The sequence below is a fragment of the Dipteris shenzhenensis genome, chromosome 27 (assembly GCF_047967505.1).
Source record: "Dipteris shenzhenensis isolate YYH24624 ecotype China chromosome 27, Dip_SZ_1.0, whole genome shotgun sequence".
Classification (NCBI taxonomy): Eukaryota; Viridiplantae; Streptophyta; class Polypodiopsida; order Gleicheniales; family Dipteridaceae; genus Dipteris; species Dipteris shenzhenensis.
In genome coordinates this window covers 44,968,878-44,993,768 of record NC_141622.1, presented here as the reverse complement: position 1 = coordinate 44,993,768, position 24,891 = coordinate 44,968,878, and the positions used below count along the sequence as shown (strand labels likewise).

Here is a 24,891-nt window from a genome sequence, read left to right as displayed (position 1 = left end):
GCTCCCTCAGGTTGCACGAACAATTTTGCAGTGGAGGCAAGATGCGCACCTCTGGCCACCCAAAAGACTCTACATTGGAAGATAGAGAAAAACCGGAGTTCTCAATGTACAAGGAGGTCTCCACACAACTCGCCACCTACACCCTTGCCCCACATATCATCCCCCAAATACTTCAAATGCACTTTGATGCACTCCACACATAGAACCTCATTTTTCATATAGACCTCATCGCCCCTCTCCCGCCTACCACCCTCCAAACCATCCTTTGTTGCAACCTTGACCACTATCGCCTTGCCATGTCTTACTTCTCCCTTGACCTTCAGCTCGCCATTCTATCCCTCCTCTGTCCCTCTGTTCCTCAAACCCTAGCTGTCCACCCCTCCTCAACTTCCAAGCATGGTATCATGTAATCACCGAGTCCACAAATTATCCACAGGACGATGAATTTATGCAACTAGCCAATCGCAACGAACTTAGCCCAAGGGTCTATACTCTTGACAACCTCCAAGCTGACATCGACTAGATGCAGATCTATGCCCGGTCTTTTGCAGCCCAAAAGCAAGGACACCTAGTTGCATATCACTCCACAATCTACCATCCCCTCAGCATCATCATTTTGTACAATCGGGTGCTACAAAAGCTCTCCAGGACTCACTCGAGTTTCATATACTTGGCTAGTGATGGGATCATAGCATTATATCCCTTTCTCTCAGCCGGGTATGCCAAAAACATTAAGCCCTTGGCTCCAACTTCTTCTTTATCTCACTTGGCACATGCACATAACAAATACATTCAAACACCTTCAAATAAGCCAAGGTTGGCTTGTACCCATAAAGCTTTTCAAAACGTGTCAACCCATGTATAGCATCGAAGGGTGTTCTATTCATAATATACATGGCCAGATGCACTGCTTCAAACTAAACCTAAAATGTTGCAAATAGAAAAATATGAAACTAATAAATTTCAATTTTGACATAATTCATGTAGCCTACCCCGAATATGTTACCACAAGGAGGAAGGGCTGGAAGCATTTATCTCTATTACTCTACCCCCTGGCAAAAATACCATAGCCTCCCCCTACAGATCCTGCCCAACCCCCCCAATAACCAACCATAACCAACCAATCCCGTCTCGTCCCGCCTCCCCTTCCCTGCACCAACCTCCCCGAGTACTCCTCTAATGCCTTCAACGCCAGCACCGCACAGCACGAGACTTCCCCATTCACATCTCCAATGCTCTTGTCAACCTCCCAGATTCAGCAAGCTCTCAATACATTATTGAAGCCGGCCCATGTTGTACATACGCCCATCAACCCTATGCCCGCAGGGAATGCAGAGGAGGAACCTATGCCAAATATCAACAATGATGTCCCTCCAACACCCCCGCCCGAAGACATCCAATGGTGACTAGCAATCCTTCTAGGACTTGTTTGAGAGCGCCCTAATGCATCACTGGAAGGCTCGCACGAAGTCTCTCACCTCGATCTCTATGAAATCATGGAAGTTTGCCCTCTCACTCAGTTTATTACCCAGTCCTTCAACGATTAGAGGCAAACTAACTCGAAGCACACACGTGGCAGTTACCACTTAGCCCTCAACGTGCCTGTTCCCCTCACCAACTCGGATGCCAACCTTCAACCTTGTTGGTGCATCCCCTCTTTGAAAAAGGAGCACTTTTGGTGCTACTATTGCAGCACACATGAGATCCATCCCCTCTACATGCCCATGGAAAGACAATGGTGGACCTGGGCCCACTTCAAAGAGTTCCAACAATAGGATCCTAATATTCTCTACAACTTTCCAAAATACAACTTTCCCAAGGAAATGACTCGGAAGGGATTTTACTTTTGCCTTCAGTCATTCAATGATACCTACCGCTTTGTTTCCAACCCCACGGTGGTTGCAGCAGTCCACTTCAACTGCCTCATCCTTTTGCTGCTCCATGTCAACCCATTGACGACAAAACTACATAATCTGACCAACCTTGACACCAGTACCTCCCAATTCCAGGACTTATGCCTCTACCTTAGGGTCCGCAATCTCCATGGCCTCTACCGCCGGGTCCGCAATCTCTATGGCCATCGCGTTTGAACCTTCGAGGTCATGCATGCCACCAACTTCTAGAACTTCCACTCTTATTTCATGCGATCACCCCTCGCCAATTGGACTGCTACGCAGTCCTGTGGACAGTCCTCTCCACTCACCTACTCCAGTGCAGTTGATCTAAGGGCAGCTCAACAACAGGAAGGGGAGCATATTAACAGCCACAGCCACCATGGATCACTGTGACTAATCTGGCCCTATGGATTTTGAGCCGCAAATGGCTCAACATCAATCTTGTCCTGTGGGTTTTGAGCCTCAAATGGCTCAGGACAAAGGTAGGTGCCGAGATCATCCAAATTGGCAAGGATAACACAAGAGCCATTTGGATCTCGTATATGGATAACACAAGAGCCATTTGAAGACAAGAGGAGATTGAGAGAATGCCTTGGTGCCATATGGGCCCAAGTGGAGGTTGAGAGAATGCCTTGGCGCCATATGGGCCCAAGTGGTTGCAAGAGAGAGTGGTATAAGGAAAAGGGTTGGCCCTCCCTTCAAAAGGTGACTTGTATAAAAGGCCAAATGGTTGACTTTGGTCTTCATTGTCGTATGCACAAGTTTGAAATACAAGCTCCCTCTTCTCTTCCAAGAGTGTCTTTGGATGCTCTCTTGTGTTCCTTGTAGTGCCTTTGTGTTTGCCACTCCCTCCCCCTTCCTTCTTCCCTCTCCCTCTCCCTCTATTCTCCCATCTCCCCTTCTCCCTCTCTTCTCCCCTCTCCCCGATCCCTCTTTCTCTCATGAAAACACATTGCAACAATCCAAGAGCACTTGCGAATGGCTCGTGCTTTACATTGCTCTCACAAGGAGTAGCTTGGAGTGGAGGCTCCATCGGCATTCCTTTAAAATCCCCATGACACGTGAGTCACCGTTGAGACTACACATCTTTGGAAGTGCTTGGTTTATACACTTGGTCCACCTTGGCCTACTTTGCCTTTATCACTTTTCAACAATTTCTCATATCAATTTTATCTCCTCCTAAAGATATGGGTATTTTGCCTCAAATTAGAAAGGGTACTTTCCTCTACATTAGAATGAGGCTTGGAAGATTTTGATGATGAGGCTTGGTTTTGCTACCTTAGCTCTCTTCTTCTTTTGTCAAGTCTTATGTGGAGAACCTTTACATGAGCTACTTCCATCCTTACCACCTAGGGATTTGTTTTTCTCTTTTGTCGACTTGATGCCATGCCATATCTCCTACCATCACTACATATCTTTTGGGCTTCCATACCCATGATGCTTTGTAGGGCCATAGAGGTGGAGGGCTTCATAAGCATGATGCTTTTTGGGGCTATAGAGGTGGAGGGTTTCATGGTAGGCTGTTTTTGTGAGGTGGAGGGTTTCATGGTATGCCGTTTTGGCTTCACTCAATGAAGACAATTCCTTTATAGGTGACTAATCCCACCACATAAATAGAGTATTGAAATACTCCCGCCCTGCACTTGACTAAAAAATTTGACACTTTATGGGCCCCTGGACACTCAAAGCAACTCATAGGCTTTCTGGAATGCCATGTTATGGAAAATTTGAAGCAATGAGCTAGTTTGTTATGGTTGTTATAAAGACTAGCTTGCTTGTCTAAAATAGTTAGAGAAGTGAAATGAGACAGACCAAAAATCTTATTGCATCACACATAGCTAGCCAATTGATGGGGATTAAAACCTTCTAGCTCGTTGCATGTAGGAAGGATATTACCTAAATAATTTCAACCAATGGGATGGTGCAAGAATAAGAGAAAAGCATGAAAAGACAACTAGCATGTGCAGATTAGAGAATAAGCATAAAGTGGCGAGTTGGAACCCAAGAGATGACACAATAGTTGGGAAGAGTAGTGATAAGTAGGAGAGAATAATCTTATTATTTAGCTAGTTATCGATGAAAAATAAGAATCCTCTTGTACGACTTTCAAAAGAAGTAATTAAAATAGCCAACTAGTCTGAGAGAAGATGAAAGGAAAAGCTAGACCTTCTAGCTTACTTGCACCTGAATGTCAACTACCAGATGCCATCTTGAAGGGTAGTGTAGAAAACATTAAACATGCCACAATCACTATCTTGGTGTAGAAAGGAAGCATGGATTTCTTTTAGTGATGGAAATACTGACCAGTTACTTGTAATTGGATATGAGGGGAGTATGATAGGTCCATGTGTCATATAGCTAACTTGCAAGAGTTAGTGGCTACTAGTAGGTTAGGTTGCAATCTATTCTCTTGCTCATTAATATGCATTAAGACTTCTAAGCTTGTAAATATTTATAAGCTTGTAAAAAAAATTAAAAATTTCTAAGCTTGTAAAGTGAGTGAGGTAAATTTAACTAGTGTGTGTTCAAGAATTGCTAATGCCCACTAGGTATAACGTATTTGTTCATTTATGTTTCCTAGTCATGCCTCTCCTACTTGTGCATATTTCTATGTTTTTCACTTGTTTGGCTTTCCTTAAGCATGTTAGGATTAAATGTCTCTCCTTGCTACTTGAATGATCCACCAGGGACACACAGGAAAAGAGAGGGTCATTTTTCTCGAATTCTTGTGCTCTTTATTTTGTTTTGTATTGTTGCATAGGACTCCTCATCCTCTTTATTTTGTTTTGTACTGTTGCATAGGATGACTCAGCCGCTTAATTTTGTTTTTCACTTCTTGCAAAGGAAAAGGACTTCTTAGCCCCTTATCACTTTCAAAGAGTATTCTCATACCTTATCTTTTTCTATATCTCATGTCGGCCCATGCCTATAAATAAGTAGATAGTAGCATGTGAAGGTAAAATTTAACTTGTAAGGGGCTAAAGAGAGCTTGTACCTCCTCCAACAATGAGGAGAAGGCCAAAAGGGGCTCTTACGAGGTTGGATCTAGTTGTATGAGATCGGATCTATCAATACAGGAAGGAAAAGAAGTCGATGGCCTCCCTGAACCTTTGCACATAGCGAATTTTTCATGCTAGTAGCATTGCCAAATGAGAGGGAAATGGCACCTAAAAAAACATATAGCATAAAATTTTAAAATGTTGTCCGTGTGCAACCAAGGAAGTCCCAAGTTCAATCAAGTCTTTGCCTTTGCATGATTTAGATAGATCATATTAATGTCAAAGATTGGCCAAAGTAACCTATGGGACCAAACAGAACTTGAGACAACTAAATGTCCCCTGTATATGGGCTGTCGAATATTTGTTGGATTTTGTGCTCTAGAAGCAGTGTAAAATAAATGCCTAAGCATGTGAGGTGTCGATTTTGGCTAGGAGGTATTGCAGACAAGTACATTCTTGAAGTAGCTCTCTCAAATTAGCCTTCTATGTGTGTACGTTGGGCATGCAAGTGCTAGGTGTTCTTCGTTTTGAGGCATGGGGACATACTCTCTCAACTTAACTTTCATTCCTATTTGTTTTGTTGTTTTTTTTGCCCCATGGAGGCTAATTAACCTATGTTTGTGCATGGGTTAATTTATTTTATGCATAGGTTCACATTATATGTGAAATTTGAGAAGTGATTTGCTCTACCACTAACAGTATAACAACTCTAATGACAGCTATAATATTATAAATGGTCCCTCCTCCCCCTCTCCGTTTAGCATGTCCCTTTCTCTTTAATGCCCCCTTTCATAAGTGGTCCCTCTCCCCCCTCGCCAATCTCAAGCAGCTCCCTTTTTAATGCCTCCTACTCTCCATTATCCTCCAATTAAACTAGGAGTCCTTTTAGTTACAAAGGGGCCAAGGGCGGTATTAGGAGAAATGAATCATTCCATCATTTCGCTTACAAAAATCAAACTGGCAAGCTTTACGCCGTCGTGCTTTCAAATTTGAGGTGATGGGTGAAGACATGGGGCCTCCGCCACCGCACGGCGATGCCCAAGGACATCAAACTTATGAAGAACTCTCTTCTCGCCATGTCCAGTTTCGCATGGAGAACACCGTCCTTTCCGATCACCTTACTGTGGGCACTTGAACGCGTCCTTTTAATTCATAATGATAATCCTTCTCATTAAAAAATGGAGTATTGTATGATATATCGTCCTCCCTCAATCTCACGGCAGCCTACGCCTTTTCTATAAAACTAAAACAATGCTAATGTCTGGGAAATGTTTTGCAAATAAGACGGTGGTGAGATTTTGTAGTACCTTCATGCTTTGGGAGAGCGAAATGATCGGAGTAGCACTAGCCATAGGATTTAAAAACAGTTTAAGCATTCACGGCTTCGATGGATCATATTGTGGTCTTAGCATCTGGAAAGTCTAAAGGCAAGGGATGTCCTGCTGACAATTGTACTCATGGCCGTTAAAAGAATGATTGAGGCATGATGAAATCCTCTCGACTAGCTGCTTGTCATCAATTTAAAATTTTGACCTAAACAATGTGCTGTGTTTTTAGAGGATGAATTTAGGGATTTTCCCGAATTCATCTCTCTCTCTCTCTCTCTGCACACACTTTTTTTTTGGGTGAAATTCTACACACACTTGTGAAGTTGTCATTACTATAGCCAGGCTGGTATCTCCTCTGCTGTCCAGTTATGGTTCTCAGAAAAGGTTTAAGATAGGGACACTTCCTGTTGTTGAACTCAAGGACCTACATGACAGTAAGCATGTTGACGTCCATTGGAGGCTAAATCCAACATATGAGAACCAAAAAAAAAACATTACAAAAGTAGCCAAAAAGGTAATAGTGCTGTGCCCAATGTAACCACACTAGGGAGTTGTATGCTGCCTCAGGTAATTTTTTCTATTCTCCACGAGGTAAGCCATGTTTATGTCATTGTAGCGTTTGTATGGCCTTGCTGTAAGAGAAAAGAGACAATCTGTTTCGTACAGTCCACATTTCAGAAGAGTGTTTTGCTCAGTCTCCACTGATCCTTGACTACAGTCGTGTCCCTCTATGTGCCCTCCTATCAAAGGAAGGAAAAGATGCTCCACTAAGTTGTAGCCGTTATTTCTTTCGAATTTTAGCTTAGGGTATCTTTAAGATCCTCAAACATAATAGAGACTTTTTTAGTTTTTGATTTGTTCTATTTTTGGATGTCTTGTGGTCCTAGGTAGTTTTGCTTTGATATATCTGCCCCCTCTATGCCCCCACCCTTTCTGTCTCGTGCCCTTGTGTTTTTGTTGGTTTCTTTTATTGTATTAAATAACTTGACATCTCTCTCTCTCTCTCTCTCTCTCTCTCTCTCTCATGTGAGCATAGACCTGGCATCTTAATGTCACTTAAGACCTATAGTCCCAAGAGAAGAAAGAATATGTAAAATCTGCCCCACAGGGGAGTTGGAAAATGAGCAGCATGTACCCCTGAGATGCAGGGCCTATGCTCACATGAGAAGAAGATATGATGACAGCAGAGACAACCTGAAAATTCTGTTGGAGCAGCCAGCTACAAAGCTAGGGAATTATCTAAAAGAAGTTTTGGGACACCGCAACAAGATACTTGGACTGGCAAACAAGCTAGCGCATCAAGTACTAACTACAAAGTAAGTCCATAGTATTTTACTTCACTAGATGTAAAAGATCACTATTTGTTGATAGTGATCACCAGCCCCATAGATCCTGAAGGGTCTCATGAGGACTTTAATACAACCATATCATATCATATCATTCATCTCTCTCTCTCTCTCTCTCTCTCTATATATATATATATATATATAATTTCTTCTTCCTCTTCCTTTTTGTTGATGTAGCTCTTCCCCCCAGCCCCCCACAAGGAAAAAGAACCTTCTGTGTTATGCTTTGAAAAAAGGAGACAAGGCCAGCTCTCGTTGGAAATGATGACAACAAGCACACACACATCTCACCTTGCTTATGGAGCTTCCCTTCAGCTCAAGGGATCTAGAATTGTTTACTCACTATCCTCTCATGTTTGTGATAAGTATGGCAATAAGGGGATGGCAGCTTGGCTTACAAAGGGTTTGCAAGCATTACAAATTGAGGTGATATCCCTTGCTTACTTGGTGAGTGGGGCAACAGCTGCATGCCAGGAGATCCAAAATATCAGACTGATCCTTGGGCAGTGCCCCTGGACTCTATCCGAGGATAATGCTTGGGAGACAATGGCCAGCTGATATCACAACATGGCGTATATGGTTGTGCATTGCAGCCATGTACGGGGGCCAGTAGATTCGACCTCCAATACCACCCTTGTCAATTTATGGCTTGACATCACATATAACTTGCACTTGATCTAGATAAAAAGTACCAAGGGCTCTAAGAAGACTAGAAAGTTCATTAACATTTCTACAAGGCTTCTCATGGATCAAGGAATCCATTGGTTGTATAGTCCACTACACTGGTTATTTTGCACCACAGGCTTAAGCCCTAACATTGACAAGCAGGCTCCAATGCAGCTAGTGTGTGTGTGTGTGTGTGGTTGTCTCTACATGCTTGCCATGCAACAGTGCATTCTTTTTTCTTTTTTTTAGCAAAAAGAGACTTCCATCAAGTATGAACAAAACCTGCTAGAGCAAGCTCAAATCAGAAATATATTATGCTATGCAAGAGCATAGTTAGGGGAAACGGAAACAAGGAAACCGGGAACGGAAATGGAAACGGAAATGGAAACGGAAACGTTTCGGGATTTCTGGGAGGACTGAAACGGGGAAACGCCACGGCAGTAAGGAGGGTTTTAGAAAAGGGGGTTTTGAGATGAGAACACACACATTTAGATTGCTACAACCTACAACCATGTAACTTAAAATATAGTGCATAATACTTACCACAATGTCACTTAGAAGTTAGAACTTAGAACAAGTTACAAATTAGAACTTAGAAGTTAACTTAGAAGGCTGAAAGAGAGGGTTGAAAGAGGGGGCTGAAGGAGGGTTGAAAGAGGGCTGAAGGAGTGGAGTTAGAGCTTTGAAAGGGCTGAAGGGTAGTAGATGATGATGGAGGGCTAAAGCAACCTACAGGAGAGAAAGGAGTGAATGGAGCTCAAGGAGGGCTAGAAAACCTTGAGGATGGAGAGAGTATGAGGCTGAAGGAGTGAAACATTGCACAGGAGACCAAAATCAAAATCAAAACGAGCAAAATCGAGCTGGCGGCGGATTTTCGCAACATTTGGAGGCCCTAGATGCTTTGTTGTCTGAAACGGGCCGTTTCTGTGCCCTGAAACATGTTTCAAGATGGCTGAAACATTTCAGCGAGCCGTTTCAGGGTCTTGAAATGTTTCAAACGTTGAAACGCGTTTCAAGATCCGGCTCTGAAACACGTTTCAGCGTAACTATGTGCAAGAGAAAACACTTTTCATAAAGAGGTGGAAAACAAGCAAGGTCGAGGCTGAAATGCCATTTTTAACCTTGTACTAGATTCAAAGAAGAAAGGGGAACCTCTCCACTCTCTTTGAATGCAGCCCTCTTTGTTGAAGCTGCACAAGAGGACCCATGGATGCTCGCCTGGATGGCCATCAGTGTATATATATTATCAGTCCATATACTAGCCAAAGTGTGAGAAGGGTGAACATGGGACTCATCTAATGCCTCTATGCATTTGGTTCTCCAGATATGCCACGTTGCAATATATGCCAGTATCTCCCACGAAGATCCGGTTGGGCTCTGAAACACGTTTCAATGTAACTATGTGCAAGAGAAAACACTTTTCATAAAGAGGTGGAAAACAACCAAGGTTGAGGCTGAAATGCCATTTTTAACCTTGTACTAGACTCACAGAAGAAAGGGGAACCTCTCCACTCTCTTTGAATGCAGCCCTCTTTGTTGAAGCTGCACGAGAGGACCCATGCATGCTCGCCTGGATGGCCATCAGTGTATATATATTATCAGTCCATATACTGGCCAAAGTGTGAGAAGGGTGAACATGGGACTCATCCAATGCCTCTATGCATTTGGCTCTCCAGATATGCCACGTTGCAATATATGCCAATATCTCCCACGAAGAGTCCATGGAGGCATGCACAGGTCTAATAGTGAGGGCAAGAACATCATCCAGAGAGCATAGCTCAACTAAGTAGCGTTGAATCGATAAAGCCCAAGAGGATTCATATCTCTCATTAAAGACCTGAGGCCTTGAATGAGAGAGCCAAGCAACTAAGCCAAGTCATGAAGAAGGGGGAATGGACAAAAGTACTAAGGATCCTAACTATCCCTCTCCAAATAATCCTCGCTTGTCTACAATCCCATAAGCAATGTTGAACTGACTCCACAACAGAAAAGCAACGAGGACAATTAGGATTGGCCCCGAACCCGGATCTCCACAGTTTCACTGCAATCCCACCATGAATAGAAAGCCAAAACAAAAGAGTGATTTTTTTGTGCGTGAGGGATTTTCAAAGTCTTCCAAAAGTTCTTCTGTATGTCAGCAGAAATGTCAAAGGAGAGCTCTGAATGGCCTCCAACCTCTACAACTCAATTCAAATCTCCTGGCATTGCTAACAGTGTAAGGAAAGAAGGGGAGGCTCTTCTCTCGGTGCCTTTATCGATCCACTCCCACTCACCAAGATCCCACTACAAAAACTTTATGGGAACACCTCCCTAAAGCCACAATCTCCATGCACCCAAGGTATTAAGACGCGGGTGAGGGTCTATGTACCACTCTGAGTTTGAACCATGATCCACAAGACCAACAATCCTGACAGGCTGAAATACAACTTTCTAATAAGACATCATGCGTGGATCTAGTCAACCTGCCTCCCGCAAGGACATTAAAAACTACATCATCCTCATCTGCAGTAAGAAAAGTAATAACCTGTAGAGAATTACCAGCTCTCGTGAAAGCTCCCATCCAAGTGGAACATGAAATAAGCATATCATCTGTGTCCATCCAATCCAGTGGAATGTTGCATCAATCTGCTGAATTCTACCTGCACTCCCTCTAAGATTGCTTACTACTGAGACTTAGGTCTTCTGGAAGCTTTTTGAAAGCTTTCTAGGATCCCACAGTAGAGGTAGGGCCCCCCTCCCACCTAGACCATTGCATGTAGTGAGAGGTACCAAGTGGTCTGCCATGCTCATCAAGTATGATGTCATTCCACATAACAAGCTGCCTGTCGATCTCTTCATGGAAGGAAGGGGGAACTCTCTGAAGGGTACTCTGAAGTTGGCCCAAGCCTTTTATCGAATTGCCGCCTCAGGCAAGGATTGATCCGACACATTACTGGCCACTCTAGAACTGTGCTGAGATGTTCGCAGTGGACGTGTCCTTCATGTTGCAGTGGGCACGGAAGATTGGCATAGAGCCAGTGTCCACCCTGGTACGTCGTTGCACAGACACGGACTACTCGCCCTCCAAATTGCCCCTCTAAGTCACAAAAGGCGGTTTTTCTGGAATAGGCACCCACTCACAAGCGAGCCTTGTTTCTTGCTTCCCCCTCATGAGTTTGACCATAGTGAGTTGGAACGTGCACGGGCTCCACGACTGTGCACGTAGTCAGCCGCAGTACCTGATCCTTCGGCAGGAGTTGCAGACGGCAGTGGTAGGATGAGCAGTGGACTTCTTTTTGATATAGGAGCACATGTTGTCAGCATCAGACATCTGAAGGCACCATCACCTTCTTCCAAGGAGAGGCCTAGAGGTGTGGTCTCTTGCCATAGGACGGAGCCGAGGGGTCTACATCTCGGTCTCACAGGAGGTGGCCCTAGAGGTCTACGATCAGGGTGAGCTTATCCTAGGGCACGCTGTTTTGGATGGGATTCAAGATGGGAGAGTCCAGGATTGGGATCCTGGATGTGTATGCCCCGGGGTGCAGACATGACTGTCCGGCCTTCTCGAGGAGGCTGACAGAGTGTCTGCCAGATGTTGACTCCTGGATCGTTGGAGGAGACTTTACTAACCTGGGGTTCAGGGAGGACAAGCAGGGGGGTGCCCCCTTTTTTGAGATGCCAGCATCAGAGCGAAGCACGTGGGAGCAGTTCATCTTCATGATCATTGATAGAGACCCGAGGAGCAGTTCATCTTCATGATTAGTGTGGTAGAGACCCGTGGAGAGAGCCAGAGTTCAACTGAACACCTGGCAGCATCCTCTTCTCATTCGGCATTCGGCCAGAGGAGACATGATGGACTGCTTGAGAGGCTGAATCGCTTCTACGTTGAGGACTGGGCACTCCACAGAGGCGGCTCTACAGGGATTCTAGCAGGCACTACGATGTTAGACCACTCTCCAACAGTACTCTACCTAGAGCAGCCCCGCCAGGGTCTTCCCTAAAAGGGGGTCCGCATTCCAGAGGACCTCATGCAGGATGAGGAGATTCGGCAGGTTATGGCAAAGATTTGGCAGCAGCCAGAGTCAGCACCTTGCGAGGGCTGGGCTTCGTGGGTGGCAGATGCGAATCAGAGGCATAGTGAGGAGTTGCGGAGAGGAGTTTGAGCGTCAGCCCCTCATTTGGTTGGAGCAGATGCGGGTGGAGCGGCAATGTCAGTACTGCTCTGCTGGATTTCTAGAGACGATCCCTCACTGCCTATGGAGCTGTCGTAGCGCAGCGAGGATTTGGATGGGAGCCCTCAGGATTATGACCCGCATGGAGAGCCTTCAAAGGGACTATACATGGGGGATGGTGTCTTGGTTGACTGAGGGAGGTCACGCGTTCCAGATTGACGAGGTCTCTCTAGCATACCGAATACTAGGTTAGAGCATTCAAAAGATAGAGCTCCATGAGGCAGTCCCTCGTGATAGCCCGGATCCTCATTCTCCTCCGGAGGATATGGATCCCCACACCATAGATAGCAAATTATCATTTTAGGAGGACTATCCAAGGCTGAGAACCTTTATTGACTCAAAGAGATTATTACATTCAATTTTTGGGGGACTACCCAGGGTAGAGTACCCATATACATCAAGTTATGGACATATTTTAGAAGACATATTCCTCATCCTCATCTACCTTCTGAGGGAATGATAGATCGGAGATGAGCAGTGAGAGCAAAAGTTGGTGTCGGAGTGTCATCTTCTTCTTCTTCACTAGGGGCAGTTGCAACCAAGTTAGCATGCTCCTTGGAGTGTTGTTTGGCAAGCTTCTAAAAACAACGGCGGTCCTTGGTATGGTCAAGCTTCTTACAATACTTACATTTGAAAGGTTTGAATGGCTTCTTACCCTTGGAATATAATGCCTTCGTTCATGATCGAGAAGCATTGCAACCATTTCATCAAAGGACATATCCCGTGCTACATGAAGCATTGTTATGATATCACAATACTGAGGAATATCCTAAATGCTAGAAAGGAGGATAGCCTCTTGATTATCTTCCCCAACAGAAGCAGCCAGTCGGGTGGTGAGGGATTCCATGTGATTCAAACGAGCATTAAGAGAATCTTCATACTTCATATGGAGCTTAAAAAATCCTTGTCTAAGAAATACTTTGGAATTGATAATTTTGTTGCCAAATAAGTGCTCTAGCTTGTCCCACAATTCATGTGCAGTGTCATCGAAATCCAAGTGATGAATAACGTCATTAGACAAATAGAAAGACCTTTGTCATTGAGAGTTTCCCACGCTAGAATTTTCTTTTCATTAGATTCAGGTTTCTTGTCTTTGCACTAGCCACCTTCCATACACCTTCCTTCATAAGTAGAAGTCTCAGCTTGGTTTGCCAAGTTGGAAAGTTCTTACCAGAAAACTTTTCAATGACAATTCCCGCTTTGGAATACTTCATGTCTGCTTCAAATGTTGCAGCAATATGGGCTGAAGTGCGAGCTCGAAGCAAAGGTTAGAATAGTATGGGCCGTAGCAGCAGCTCAGCTTGCAGTCAGGGCAAAAAACGGCCAAGAAAAGGCATCGAACTAGCTGGAATAGCGTAGCCAATAGCTCATGTTGCAGTCGGGGTGGATGGCGGCATTCTTGAGGCATGAATAGTAGCAGCAACAACACTCTTCAAGTAGGTCATTTCTTCAAAAAGGGGCTCCAAATGAGGTCGTTTTTAGGGCGACCAGTAGTAGAAACGTCTCTACAACAGTAAGCAATTATTTCCTTCACAAAAACGTCCGCAAAACAACAAAAACGAGCTGTCTTTGAGCAAAAATGGGCTGCTTTTGAGCAAAAAACGAGCTGCTGCATAAATCTGCAGCAAACTCGAGACTGATGGTGCAGCGAAATCCGTAGCAGCAAATCACGCAGCCCACGAAGCAGCTCCAATGTCCAGCAAAATATGCGGCTCATGGAGAGGCTAAGAGTGAAGGAAGAAGGCCTGCCTTCCAAGGGAAAAGAGGGAGAGTAGCTCCTCTTTCTTGGCCTCCCTCACCTTAATCCCTTGCAAGAGCAAGGCGCAAGAGGAAAAGGACTAGGAGAGGGAAGGATGGCTTTGATACCACATGAAGGAACATGGTGGAGAGGGAGAGGGAGAGAGAGAGAGAGGGTAGGCTAGGGAGAGAGAAGATAATACTCAAATGGGAACATAATGAAAGTGAAAGGAAATGGAAATGAGCAATAGACCAGAATGGAAAGACTCACATTGATAAGCTTGATGTACATCAACACACAATCACGATCATATATAGGATAGACACGCACTAGAATACCAAAGTGTATATGGGATATCTTCCAATATGACACGTGGCACTCACACATAAGACTCTATTAGAACTCCTAGTAGAACACACTAAAACACACTCAACTTAACTTCATGTTCTAACAATATGGTGTCAGAGACTTCCAAAAAGAACTATGCTAGTGTTTGGAGTTGGATGGAGTTGAGTTTGTGTTTGTGGTTCATGTCTTCCAATGGGGCATGCTCACTCTACTTTGCATGACATGTGGCAAGCAATCACTTTGGGCAATTGAACCTTACAGGGAAGCGAGAGGCAACATGATAATCTTTCTTGGAGGATAATAAACGCCCAAGTGGAAGTGGATGGATGAGGAGCACCGAGAGAAGAGCCTCCCCTTCTTTTGTTACGCTATCATTGTAGGAACAAGAATGGAGATGGATTGTGAACACGAGAACAAAAAGTGAATGCAATTGAACTCCAACTAAAATGTTCAACCAAATGAAGTACAAGTACTTGGTATATATAGTCCAAGTACTAACACACAAAATAGACTAAGTGTCTATCCTACAACACCATATCATTGTATATCTCTACAAATCCCCCCTAAATGATATGGCTGAAGTACTATGGAATGATCTCATAAGTACCTAAAGTACCATGGTTGCGCAAATCCATCCACATGTGAATATAGCAACCTATGGGAGTACAAAGAAAATCAATGTCATTTTACAACCCCCCTTGACATTGTTTGAATGTCTCTGATCCCCAAGCCATGTCGATGACGTGTGAAGAGAGGCGCTGACAGGCTTTTTGTGAAGATATCCGCCACATTGTCCTCAATGGAACAATATGTAAGATCAATGAAGCCATGGGGAGGGACTTCGCGTATGGAGGGATAGCAGATGGTTGGGGCAGTTTTCTCGCACTGGTGTCCCCTTGAGGATGATGCTGTAGCGAGGCAACACGTTTTCTCGGATTGGTGTCCCTTGATGATGCATCGAGACAGCACTCACCCCGGCTTCTTCCGTGTAGGACCTGGAGGCATACTTCAGCCACTCACTGAGAGAGACCCTAAGATGGATGGGAGTCTTGATGGGATTCACTGGCAGATGATCAGAGTGGTGGGACGTTTGGGGAAGGAGTGGCACATTGACCCTCCCAGTATCTCAGAGCAGGATGTCCCCAGATGGTGCCTCTAGCTGTGGGAGGGTAGACCCTTGAGGGAGGTCCAGTGGGATCCAAGAGAGTGGTTCTGGCCCTCCAGGGGTGGCCTTGCTGAGCAGGTGGACGAGGTGCCCTTCTTTTCCTATACCACACGGATTGGCAGGAGGCTTCAAATGGACTCTTCGAGGTAGACCCCCTCGAGGGAGAGGCATTGGGTGGCCCAGAGAGTGCCTCGGGATGTCCGTTCTAGGTTTTGGACACGGTTTTGGTCCATTTTGCGATCGAGAAGGATATCCTACTTTTGGCTGGCCGCCCACAGAGGCTTTCCCATCGACCGTGGTTGCGAGTGGAGGGGCAGTGCCATTGTTGCTCTGCTGGTCTCCTGGAGACGATCCCGCACTGCCTTTGGAGCTGTCGTAGCGCAGCGAGGATCTGGATGGGAGCCCTCTGGATCATGACCTGTGTGTAGAGTCTTCAGAGGGACTACACCTGGGGGATGGTGGCCTGGTTGACTGAGGCAGGACATGAGTTCCAGATTGATGAAATCTCCCCAGCCTACCGGCAAAGCATTCAGAGGATAGCGCTCAATGAGGCAGTCCCTCCTAATAGCCTAGCTCCTCCGGAGGACAGCGTTTGGGAGGTGGTAGCTAGTATCACTGCGTGGAACATTTGGGTGGCTCGTTGCAGTCTCGTGATTGGTGAGCATCCGGTTCCACCCTCGGCTACCCTGGTCGCCATCTGGCAGGATGTCATCTACACTCTACGCTCCACTTGGGAACGTGGGACTCCAGGCTCTAGGGAGACTATCGAGAGGCATGCTCGATTCTGCAAGGCTTGGCCTGCAGGAAGTTTTCTGCATCTTCACTCCATGAGGGATTCGCTGGTTTTATAGTCCCCCCACTTGGCTGTTAGCCCCAGTACCAGAGATCCCCTAGGCAGTGTGCTGGGTTTCTCTGGAATAGGCTAGTCTTTTCTTTCAGTCTTTTCCGGTTTTTTTCCTTACTTAGCACCTTGGGGGCTGCTGTTTTGTATGAAGTCTTCCAAGCATTAATAGAAGGTTCCTTTCTTTGGGGGGGGGGGGGGGGGGGGGGGGGGCGGAACAGTACCATATTCCTGATACTTGACCTTGTAGATCCATTTTGTGCCAACCACATTCTTGCCTATGGGAGGATCAAAAAAATCCCCTGTACCATTTTTCTCAATGGATCTAATTTCTGATTTCATCGCTTCCTGCCATGCGGAATGTCCCAGTGCATCCTCAAAACGCTGGGGTTCAGTTTCAGCTTCCATCATTGTAGTTATCAAGGAAAATTTGACATGCTGCTGAGCACTTTTGGTGCTTGCCCTCCCTAAAGTGGGCTGATCTCTGGCATCTGCAAGAGTCAACCTAGCCCATCTTGGAACTGATTTTTCACCTGCACCATTGGCTGTACCAGTGGAAATAGCAACTGGAAGTGCACCCGCAGTTGCATCCTTTGCACGATGGTGATAGTGTTTCCAAATATTGGGTTGTCCTTCTCCATGACCTAGCTGCAAATTTGAAACATTCGGGGGAGAAGCACCCTCAACATGTGGCAACTCAGCTGGAGTTTGAGATGTAGAGGGAATATCAACTGGAGAACCCAAATCAACTGAACGACCGAAATCAGCATCGTCCTCAAACTGAACAATATCCAGAGGTGTATCATCATATGGAGGCAAATCCTCGTTGATGGGTTGCATGCTATCATGCTCAGCAAATAAAACATCCCTGCTTATGATTACTTTCCTTGTGGCTGGATCATAAAGCTTGAAGTCTCTACTTTCAGTGCTATACCCCACAAAGATGCATTTAATGCTCTTATCATCAACCTTGGATCGATCGATTCTGAGATGGTACCGAAGCATATGCAACTGACCCAAATACTCTGAAATGATTCACCTCAAGCTTGTAGCCATAAAATGCCTCAAAAGGCGTCCTGTCAACCAATGCTTTTGTAGGGCATCGATTCTGAATATATGTGGCTGTAACTATTGCCTCACCCCAAAATGCTTTTGACATCTTATTAAATTTCAGCATACACCGTGTCATCTCCATGAGAATCATGTTCTTCCTCTCTGCAATTGGATTGTGTTGAGGCATGTGTGGCACTGTTTTGTGATGCCTTATCCCATTCTCTTTCAAGTACCCTTCAAAGGCATTTGAAGTGTACTCTCCCCCAATTGTCGGAATTGACTATTTCCAATTCTAGAATTAGTTTGGTTCTCAGCCAATGCCTTGAACTCCTTGAACCAATTGAACACTTTTTTTTTTTTTTTTTTTTTTGGGCAAAAAGAGACTTCTATTAAGTACTAAAGAAAAACCGCTAGAGCAAGCTCCATACAGGATACATCATGCAATGCACGAAAAGCTCAAGAGCCAAAAAGAAAGGATTGAAGCTGATAGTGCCATCTCAATCCGGTAGAAACCTCCGAGAAAAAGGGAGAACCCCTCCAAACTCGAAGAAATATAGTCCTTCTAGAAGAGGCTGCCCGTGAAGGGCCCTGCATGCTAGCCCATATGGCTATCAAAGTGTGAACCGTGTCAGTCCAAATACCCGTGAACACCTGTGATGGGTGTATCTGGGTGCCATCCAAGGCCTCAGTACATCTGGCTCTCCAAATGTGCCAAGAGGAAATGCTAGCGAAAATCTCCCAAGAGGTGTCCACTGAAACATGAGAAGCTCTGAAGGGAGTAAGTGGTACATCCTGCAGAGAGCAGGGCTCTATCACCTGCCGGCGGACCGAGAGTGCCCAAGAAGAAGGCTCACCCTCATAAAACACCTGGGGCCCGGTAAGGCATAACCATGCGACCGAGCCCCAAGTCATGAAGAAAGGGGAAGTGTGAAAGATGCTAAGTATCCAAGCAACCCCTTTCCAAACAGTCGCCTGACTACAGTCCCAAAGGCAATGTCGCACTGACTCCTCTACAGAATGGCATCGAGGACAAGTGGGATCAACCCCAAATCGTGATCTCCACAGGTTGACTGCAATCCCTCCATGAATAGAAAGCCAAAAGAAAAGAGTGATCTTTCTAGTTCTGAGGGATTTCAAGAGCCTTCTCCAGAAATTTCTACGCAATAATTGAACACTTCAGATTTGCATTTCATGAGAAAGAGCCACATGAACTTGGAATAGTCATCAATGAATGTAACAAAGTACCGATACCCTCTATGAGTAGTTACATTCATTGGTTCACAAACATCACTATGCACAATCTGTTGCATCTTCCTTTCTTCACCTTTGCACCTTTGTCTGCATTCCTTGCATTTGTGTTTCCATTTCCCTCCTTCTTGGGCTGATGGGCATGGCTGGTCTTTTTCTGAAAATTTCCTCCTATAGGCTGAAGTCTACCCTTTCCATGGGTGGCAAGTGCTTGCTCACCCTGACTAGAGGAACGAGCAACATCTGAAGTCCTCATGTGCCATATGAGGGAGCCAGGCTGTTGAGGGTGATAGAGACCAATTTCTTGTCTTCTATGTCCTCATCAATGGCTGCGAGCTCATCTTGAATGTTTGTAATCTTAGCAATGTGCTCTGAAATAGTTTTACCTTCTAGCATGGACAGGGCAGTGAGCTTATTATTCAAAGCAATGTTTCTTGCATTCTTGACATTCCACATACTTTTCAACTTGTCCTAATCATTTTCTGCATGCTTGCATGACTTAATGGTTGACTTAATGTGCGTCTTCACGGATAATGCAATCAAAGACAAAGCTTGGGCATCCCTGCGATCAAACCTCTTCTGATCATGGAGGCTGTGGCTCTATGGAGGTGTCCCAATTAAGTTTTTGCAGTGGGACCCTGGGGAATGGGAATGAATAGATGAAGGGCACCGAGAGAAGGGCATCCCCTTCTTTCGTTACATGGTCAGTAATGCCAAGAAATTCCAGCTCAGTTGTAGGGGTTGGAGGCCCACCAGAGCTCATCATTGGGAGAACTTTCAGATTCTTGCTGACTTGCAGAAATTTTTTTGGCAAAGACTCTGGAAATCCCACCGGAATAGAAAAATCACTCTCTTCTTTTGGCTTTCTGTTCATGGTGGGATAGCAATAAACCATTGGAGGTCCAAGTTCGTAGCTGACCCTTCTTGCCCTCGCTGCCTTTCTGCTTTGGAGACAATACAGCACTACCTATGGGATTGCAGACAGGAAAGAATCATATGGAAAGGGATTGCAAGACTTTTCAGCACTTTTGTTTGCCTACTTTTCTATATGACCTAGGGATCAGTGGCTTGGCTTACTCTTTCAGGGCCCCATGTATTTTTTGAGAGACTTGATTCCTCTTGGGCTCTTCACATCCGACGACACCTTGTGGAGTCATGCTCTCTAGAGGATGTTCCGGCCACTCTTTTCAGGGCTGCTCACTCCTCGGTCACTCTCCATGGGAGATCCTAGCTAGCATTGCAGCATGGCACATTTGGAGAGCCAGATGCACTGAGGCTTTGGAGGGTTCTCAGGTGGTCACCCTTCTCAGATCTTGGCCAATACTTGGACAGATACGATACACACTCTGATGGCCATTTGGGTGACCATGCAGGGATCATCTCGAGTAGCCTTCTCCAGGAGAGTTACTTTTCTTAGAGATTGGAGAGACTCTCCCTTCTTTGCTGAGACTTCTACACGGTTGAGATGGCATTTTCAGCCTCAACCTTGGTTTCTTTCTACCTCATTCCTCTGAGGTGTTTTTTATTACATGCTTAGCATGGTGTATTTCTGCACAGAGCTTGCTCTAGCAGGTTTCTTTCTTACTTAATAGAAGTCTCTTTTTTGGAAAAAAAAAAAAACCTCTTCTGATCCTCTGTGGGAGCCACCTGGGTAGTGTTAGTAGAAGCTTGAGTGGTAGTGGAAGGTGCACTCGTGCTAGATCCAACAGGTCTAGTCTCATCACCATTTACGGTGTCCCAATTCCCTTTGCCAACCAAAATATTCTAGAGCGTCAACGACCACAAAGCATAGTTGGGTCCATCCAACTTTTCTGCCTCAGTCATAGTACCAAAATTCTCATTGAGAGACATGATTGCAAGCTCAAGAATGAGTGCAAATAACCTGCAAATAAAATGTAACTGACTGCTAAGCAACCACTGCAATGGCATACACTGCTTTGAAATAGCAGAGAATCTGCCCAAAACACAATCCCTTCCGGGATACAAAATGCAATCAAGCAATATAGTTCTGCCCCAAAAAATATCATGAATCACAACTAAACACTGGCTCAAATTGCAATGTATTTCTGCCCCAAAATCAGCTTGACTCAGCCAAACACTGGCTCACAATGCAACAGCAATTTCTTGCTCAATAGGCATTCAAAATGTGCATAAACCTTCAGCCAATACTTGGCTTCAAAATGCACAACGCCTGAGCTGAAATACCCCAAATTGCAAAGTCACTTGTGCAATGCCAATTGCAAGACACCTGTTCAATACAATTCGAACTGAATGTGCAGCCCAAAACTGTCCCAAGATGCAATAGCACGTGTGCAATGCAATCTGCAAGACACCCGTGCGACAATGAGACAATGAGATGATAGAAGAGTAGGGAGCTGGCTGCGCAGGAAGGCAGCAAACGGATTCTGATGACGGGCTGTACGGACAGCTGTACAGGCAGATGTATGGATGGCGGGACTGCAGGTACGGATGGTGAGCTGTAGGGTACGGCAACCATATGAACCGTACGGAAACATTTGTGCAGTTGTACGGACTGGTACGGTGAGCTGCGTGTATGGATTGTACGGCGGATGGCGGGCTGCTGGTACGAGATAGTATGGCCAAGCTGTACAGCGGAAATGGGCAAGGAGGTCGAGGCAGCAGCAGGTACGGGAGCTGGCACACACTAGCTGAAATAAATGAGCTTAAGAGAGCTCTTACAAGATGTGGGTGTGTAGAAGAGTAGCCAGCCAACAATGGAACTTGGTTCTCCGCAACAGAAATGCGATGGGAGCATGCGGGAGAGCGGGAAGCAAGTAGGTTGGATTGACTAGCTCTGATACCGCATGTAGGAACAAGAATGCAGATGGATTGTGAACACAAGAGAACAAAAAGTGAACACAAGTGAACTCCAAATGAAGTACAAATACTTGGTATATAGAGTCAAGTATTAACACACAAAATAGACTAAGTCCTAGTCTATCCTACAACACCATATCATTGTATATCTCTACAATCATTAATGCCAAGAGATTCCAGCCCAGGTGCTGCAGAGTTTGGAGACCTTCCAGTCCACTCATTGGGAGAATTCTCAGATATCTCTAGACTTGCAGAGGGTTTTCTGGAAGAGACTTTGGAAATCCCTCAGGAGCAGAAAAATTACTCTTTTCTTGTGGCTTTCTATTCATGGAGGGATTGCAGTGAGCCTGTGGAGATCCAATTTTGGGGTAGATGCTATTTGCCCTCGTTGCACGTCCGTAGTGGAGTCCAGCTAGCATTGCTTATGGGATTACAGACAGGCGAGGATAGTTTGAAAGGGGGTTGTCAAGATTTTCAGTACTTTTGTACCCTCTCCATCCTTCATGCCTTAGGGCTCAATTGCTTGTCTTACTCTTACGAGGCCTCAGGTGTTCTACGCAAAATATGACTCTTCATGGGTTTTCTCGATCCGATGACACATAGTCGAATCATGCTCTCTGGATATTGTTCGTGCCTACAGCTGTGCATGCTTCTGTGGATTCCCCCTGGGAGTTACTATCTAGCATTTCAGCATGGCACATTCGGAGAGCCAGATGCACGGAGGCTATGGATGGATCTCAGGTTCACCCTGCTCCTGAGCTCACACTTTGGCCCGTATTTGGACGGGTACTATTCACACTCTAATGGCCATTTGGGGTGCCATGCAAGGTTCATCTTGGGCAGCCATTGCCAGGAGAACTATCTTCCTTGGAGAATGGAGGGGATTCTCCCTTCTTCTTAGAGTTTTCTATAGGGTTGAGGTGGCATTTTCAGCCATTTTTCTAGCTCTTTTTTAAGATCGTTTTTCTCTCATGGTCCGCATGATGTATTCTGCTTTTGAGCTTATGCTATGGGTTTCTTTCATACTTAATATAAGTCCTTTTATTGAAAAAAAAAAAACTCAAACACTCGTGAGTCTTTTACAGAATCTTTATAATATTAGTGCAGACTTTGACTGACAGGTTCATGTCACAACATACAGAGGGGATTTCGGAGTTAAACATTTGGTATTAGAGCCGATTGATGTTTCGTGTTGGAAAGTTGTATCATTCCGCTCTGCGACTAGTGCTTTGACATACATGGATTAGATCAATTAAAAAATGTTTGGGGTTTTTGAAGCGACAAGTTGTGATTTGTTTTGACAATAAATTTCAAAAAGGAACAAAAGAAGTGAAATTATGTCAGCAATGTACTATGAAAAAAAAAGAAGCAAGTTTTGAGCTTCTCAATCGTCCAATGAGTTACGGCTTTGGTAAATGAGTTTACTAATTGGTCCTTAGAGAAATGGTGGACTAGCTGGATAGTCCTTAATTACACCTCATGTGTTAGATGAAGTGGTATCATATATATATGGTTTGACCTCTCATGTGAAACCGGCCTCAAGGCCAACAAGAGGGCGGTATTAGACAACTAACCAACCAATGTTTTTTTTTTTTTCATGAGCAAGACTTCTATTAAGTATTAAAAAAACCGGTGTGATCAAGCTCGAAGCGGAAATACATCATGCTGGGCATGAGGTTAAAAAACACTCTACTAGTGTAAATAAAACTCAAAAAGAGCTAGAGGCTGAAAATGCCACCTCAACCCTACTGTAGTCTCTAACCTCCTAGTAGAGGTTGCTTGAGAGGATCCCTGCTTGCTCGCCCAACTAGCCATCAAAGTGTGAATGGTATCAGCCCAAATACTGGCCAAGGTGTGGGAAGGGTGGACCTGAAATCCATCTAAGGCCTCTGTGCATCTGGCCCTCCAAATTTGCCAAGCAGTAATACTAGCCAGTATCTCTCAAGCAGATCTCTCAAGCAGAATCCACATCAGCATGTACTGGTCTATAGCGGGAGATAGGCACATCCTTTTGAGAGCAAGTTTGAACTAGGTGACGTCGAATGGAGATGGCCCAGGAAGCATCCTGCCACTCATAGAAGATTTGAGGTCCTGACAAAGAGAGCCAAGCCATTGATCCCCACGTCACGAAGAAACGAGAAGGAACAAAAGTATTGAGGATCGTGGCAGCCCTTATCCATATGACTCTCGCATGCCTGCAGTCCCATAAGCAATGATGAACTGACTCCTTTGCAGATGAGCAATGCTTTCACATTAAATATACTCAGCAAATAACTCAAACACAAATTGGGAGCTAGAGTACTCCTGCTCAAGAACAAGGACACAAATTGGCCCCAAACCCTTGGCGCCCCTTTCGGTATTTCTTTATTAATTAGATAGACCAGCAAATAAGATACACAATCAATTCAATCTCTCTTGCATTCAATGCATTTCCCACTCTTGGTAGACCTCAATATCCCAAGCAATAACCCTGCTGCGCTCTACTCTCACCCCCCAGTGGCAAAAAGGCATCCATCTCTGTTCAAACACCTGCATAAGATGCTAGCAGCCCATGAGGGGTCACACAACTCCCATTACTGCTATAGGATCGGTAGTCTTTGCTACTCACAAAGACCTAACAGATTTTCTATGGGGATTGGGCGATGCACACAGGGGGAGATACAGGTATTTGGGAGGGATGATCATGCCGGATTACTCCCTTTTCTATGGGCGATTGGGCGATACATAGAGTGGGAGCCATGGGTATTTGGGAGGGACGATGATGCCAAATCACTCCCAAATTTTGATGTTGTTAGAGAAGCTGAGTCTTGCGGAGTGCGCATCCCTGATGCTCAGAGGAGCAGTAAGGAGCTTCGGGCCCATGCTTTACATTGTCGTCGTCACAAGAGAGAGAGAGAGAGAGAGAGGATTTGGCTTCCATCGATTCTGAAACCACGAGAAGACTCACCAGGAGAATCACGACATCAGCCTAGGAAGCGACCTGCAATTTCTACGAATCAAGATAGCTGCCAATAGTTACGTGACCAGCCTCAATCAGCATCGACAATCAGCTAGCTTGACACTCAGCTTTGATCTTCTACAAACTACAGACACACAGGAACGTTTTTTCTTTCTTCCCAAGAAACAGAGTGCATATTCTCCTTGCTAGATTGGTGGAAGTGGACCGCCTTCTTTTTCCAGGAAACATGCGGTCATTTCAGACCCCTTTCAAGTTG

The 24,891-nt window shown here is 45.1% G+C and overlaps 1 protein-coding gene across 2 annotated transcripts in view; it reads left to right on the top strand.

The window, feature by feature from the left end:
* The first annotated feature begins 5,840 nt into the window (after positions 1 to 5,840).
* Positions 5,841 to 24,891, top strand: part of LOC147884369 (uncharacterized) — a 112,776-nt gene continuing 93,725 nt past the window's right edge. For both annotated transcript variants that reach the window (XM_087399068.1, XM_087399067.1), the window contains exon 1: positions 5,841 to 6,017. In XM_087399068.1, the coding sequence (XP_087255194.1) occupies positions 5,892 to 6,017 (126 nt within the window). In that variant the 5' untranslated portion in view covers positions 5,841 to 5,891. The remainder of the gene's footprint in view (positions 6,018 to 24,891) is intronic.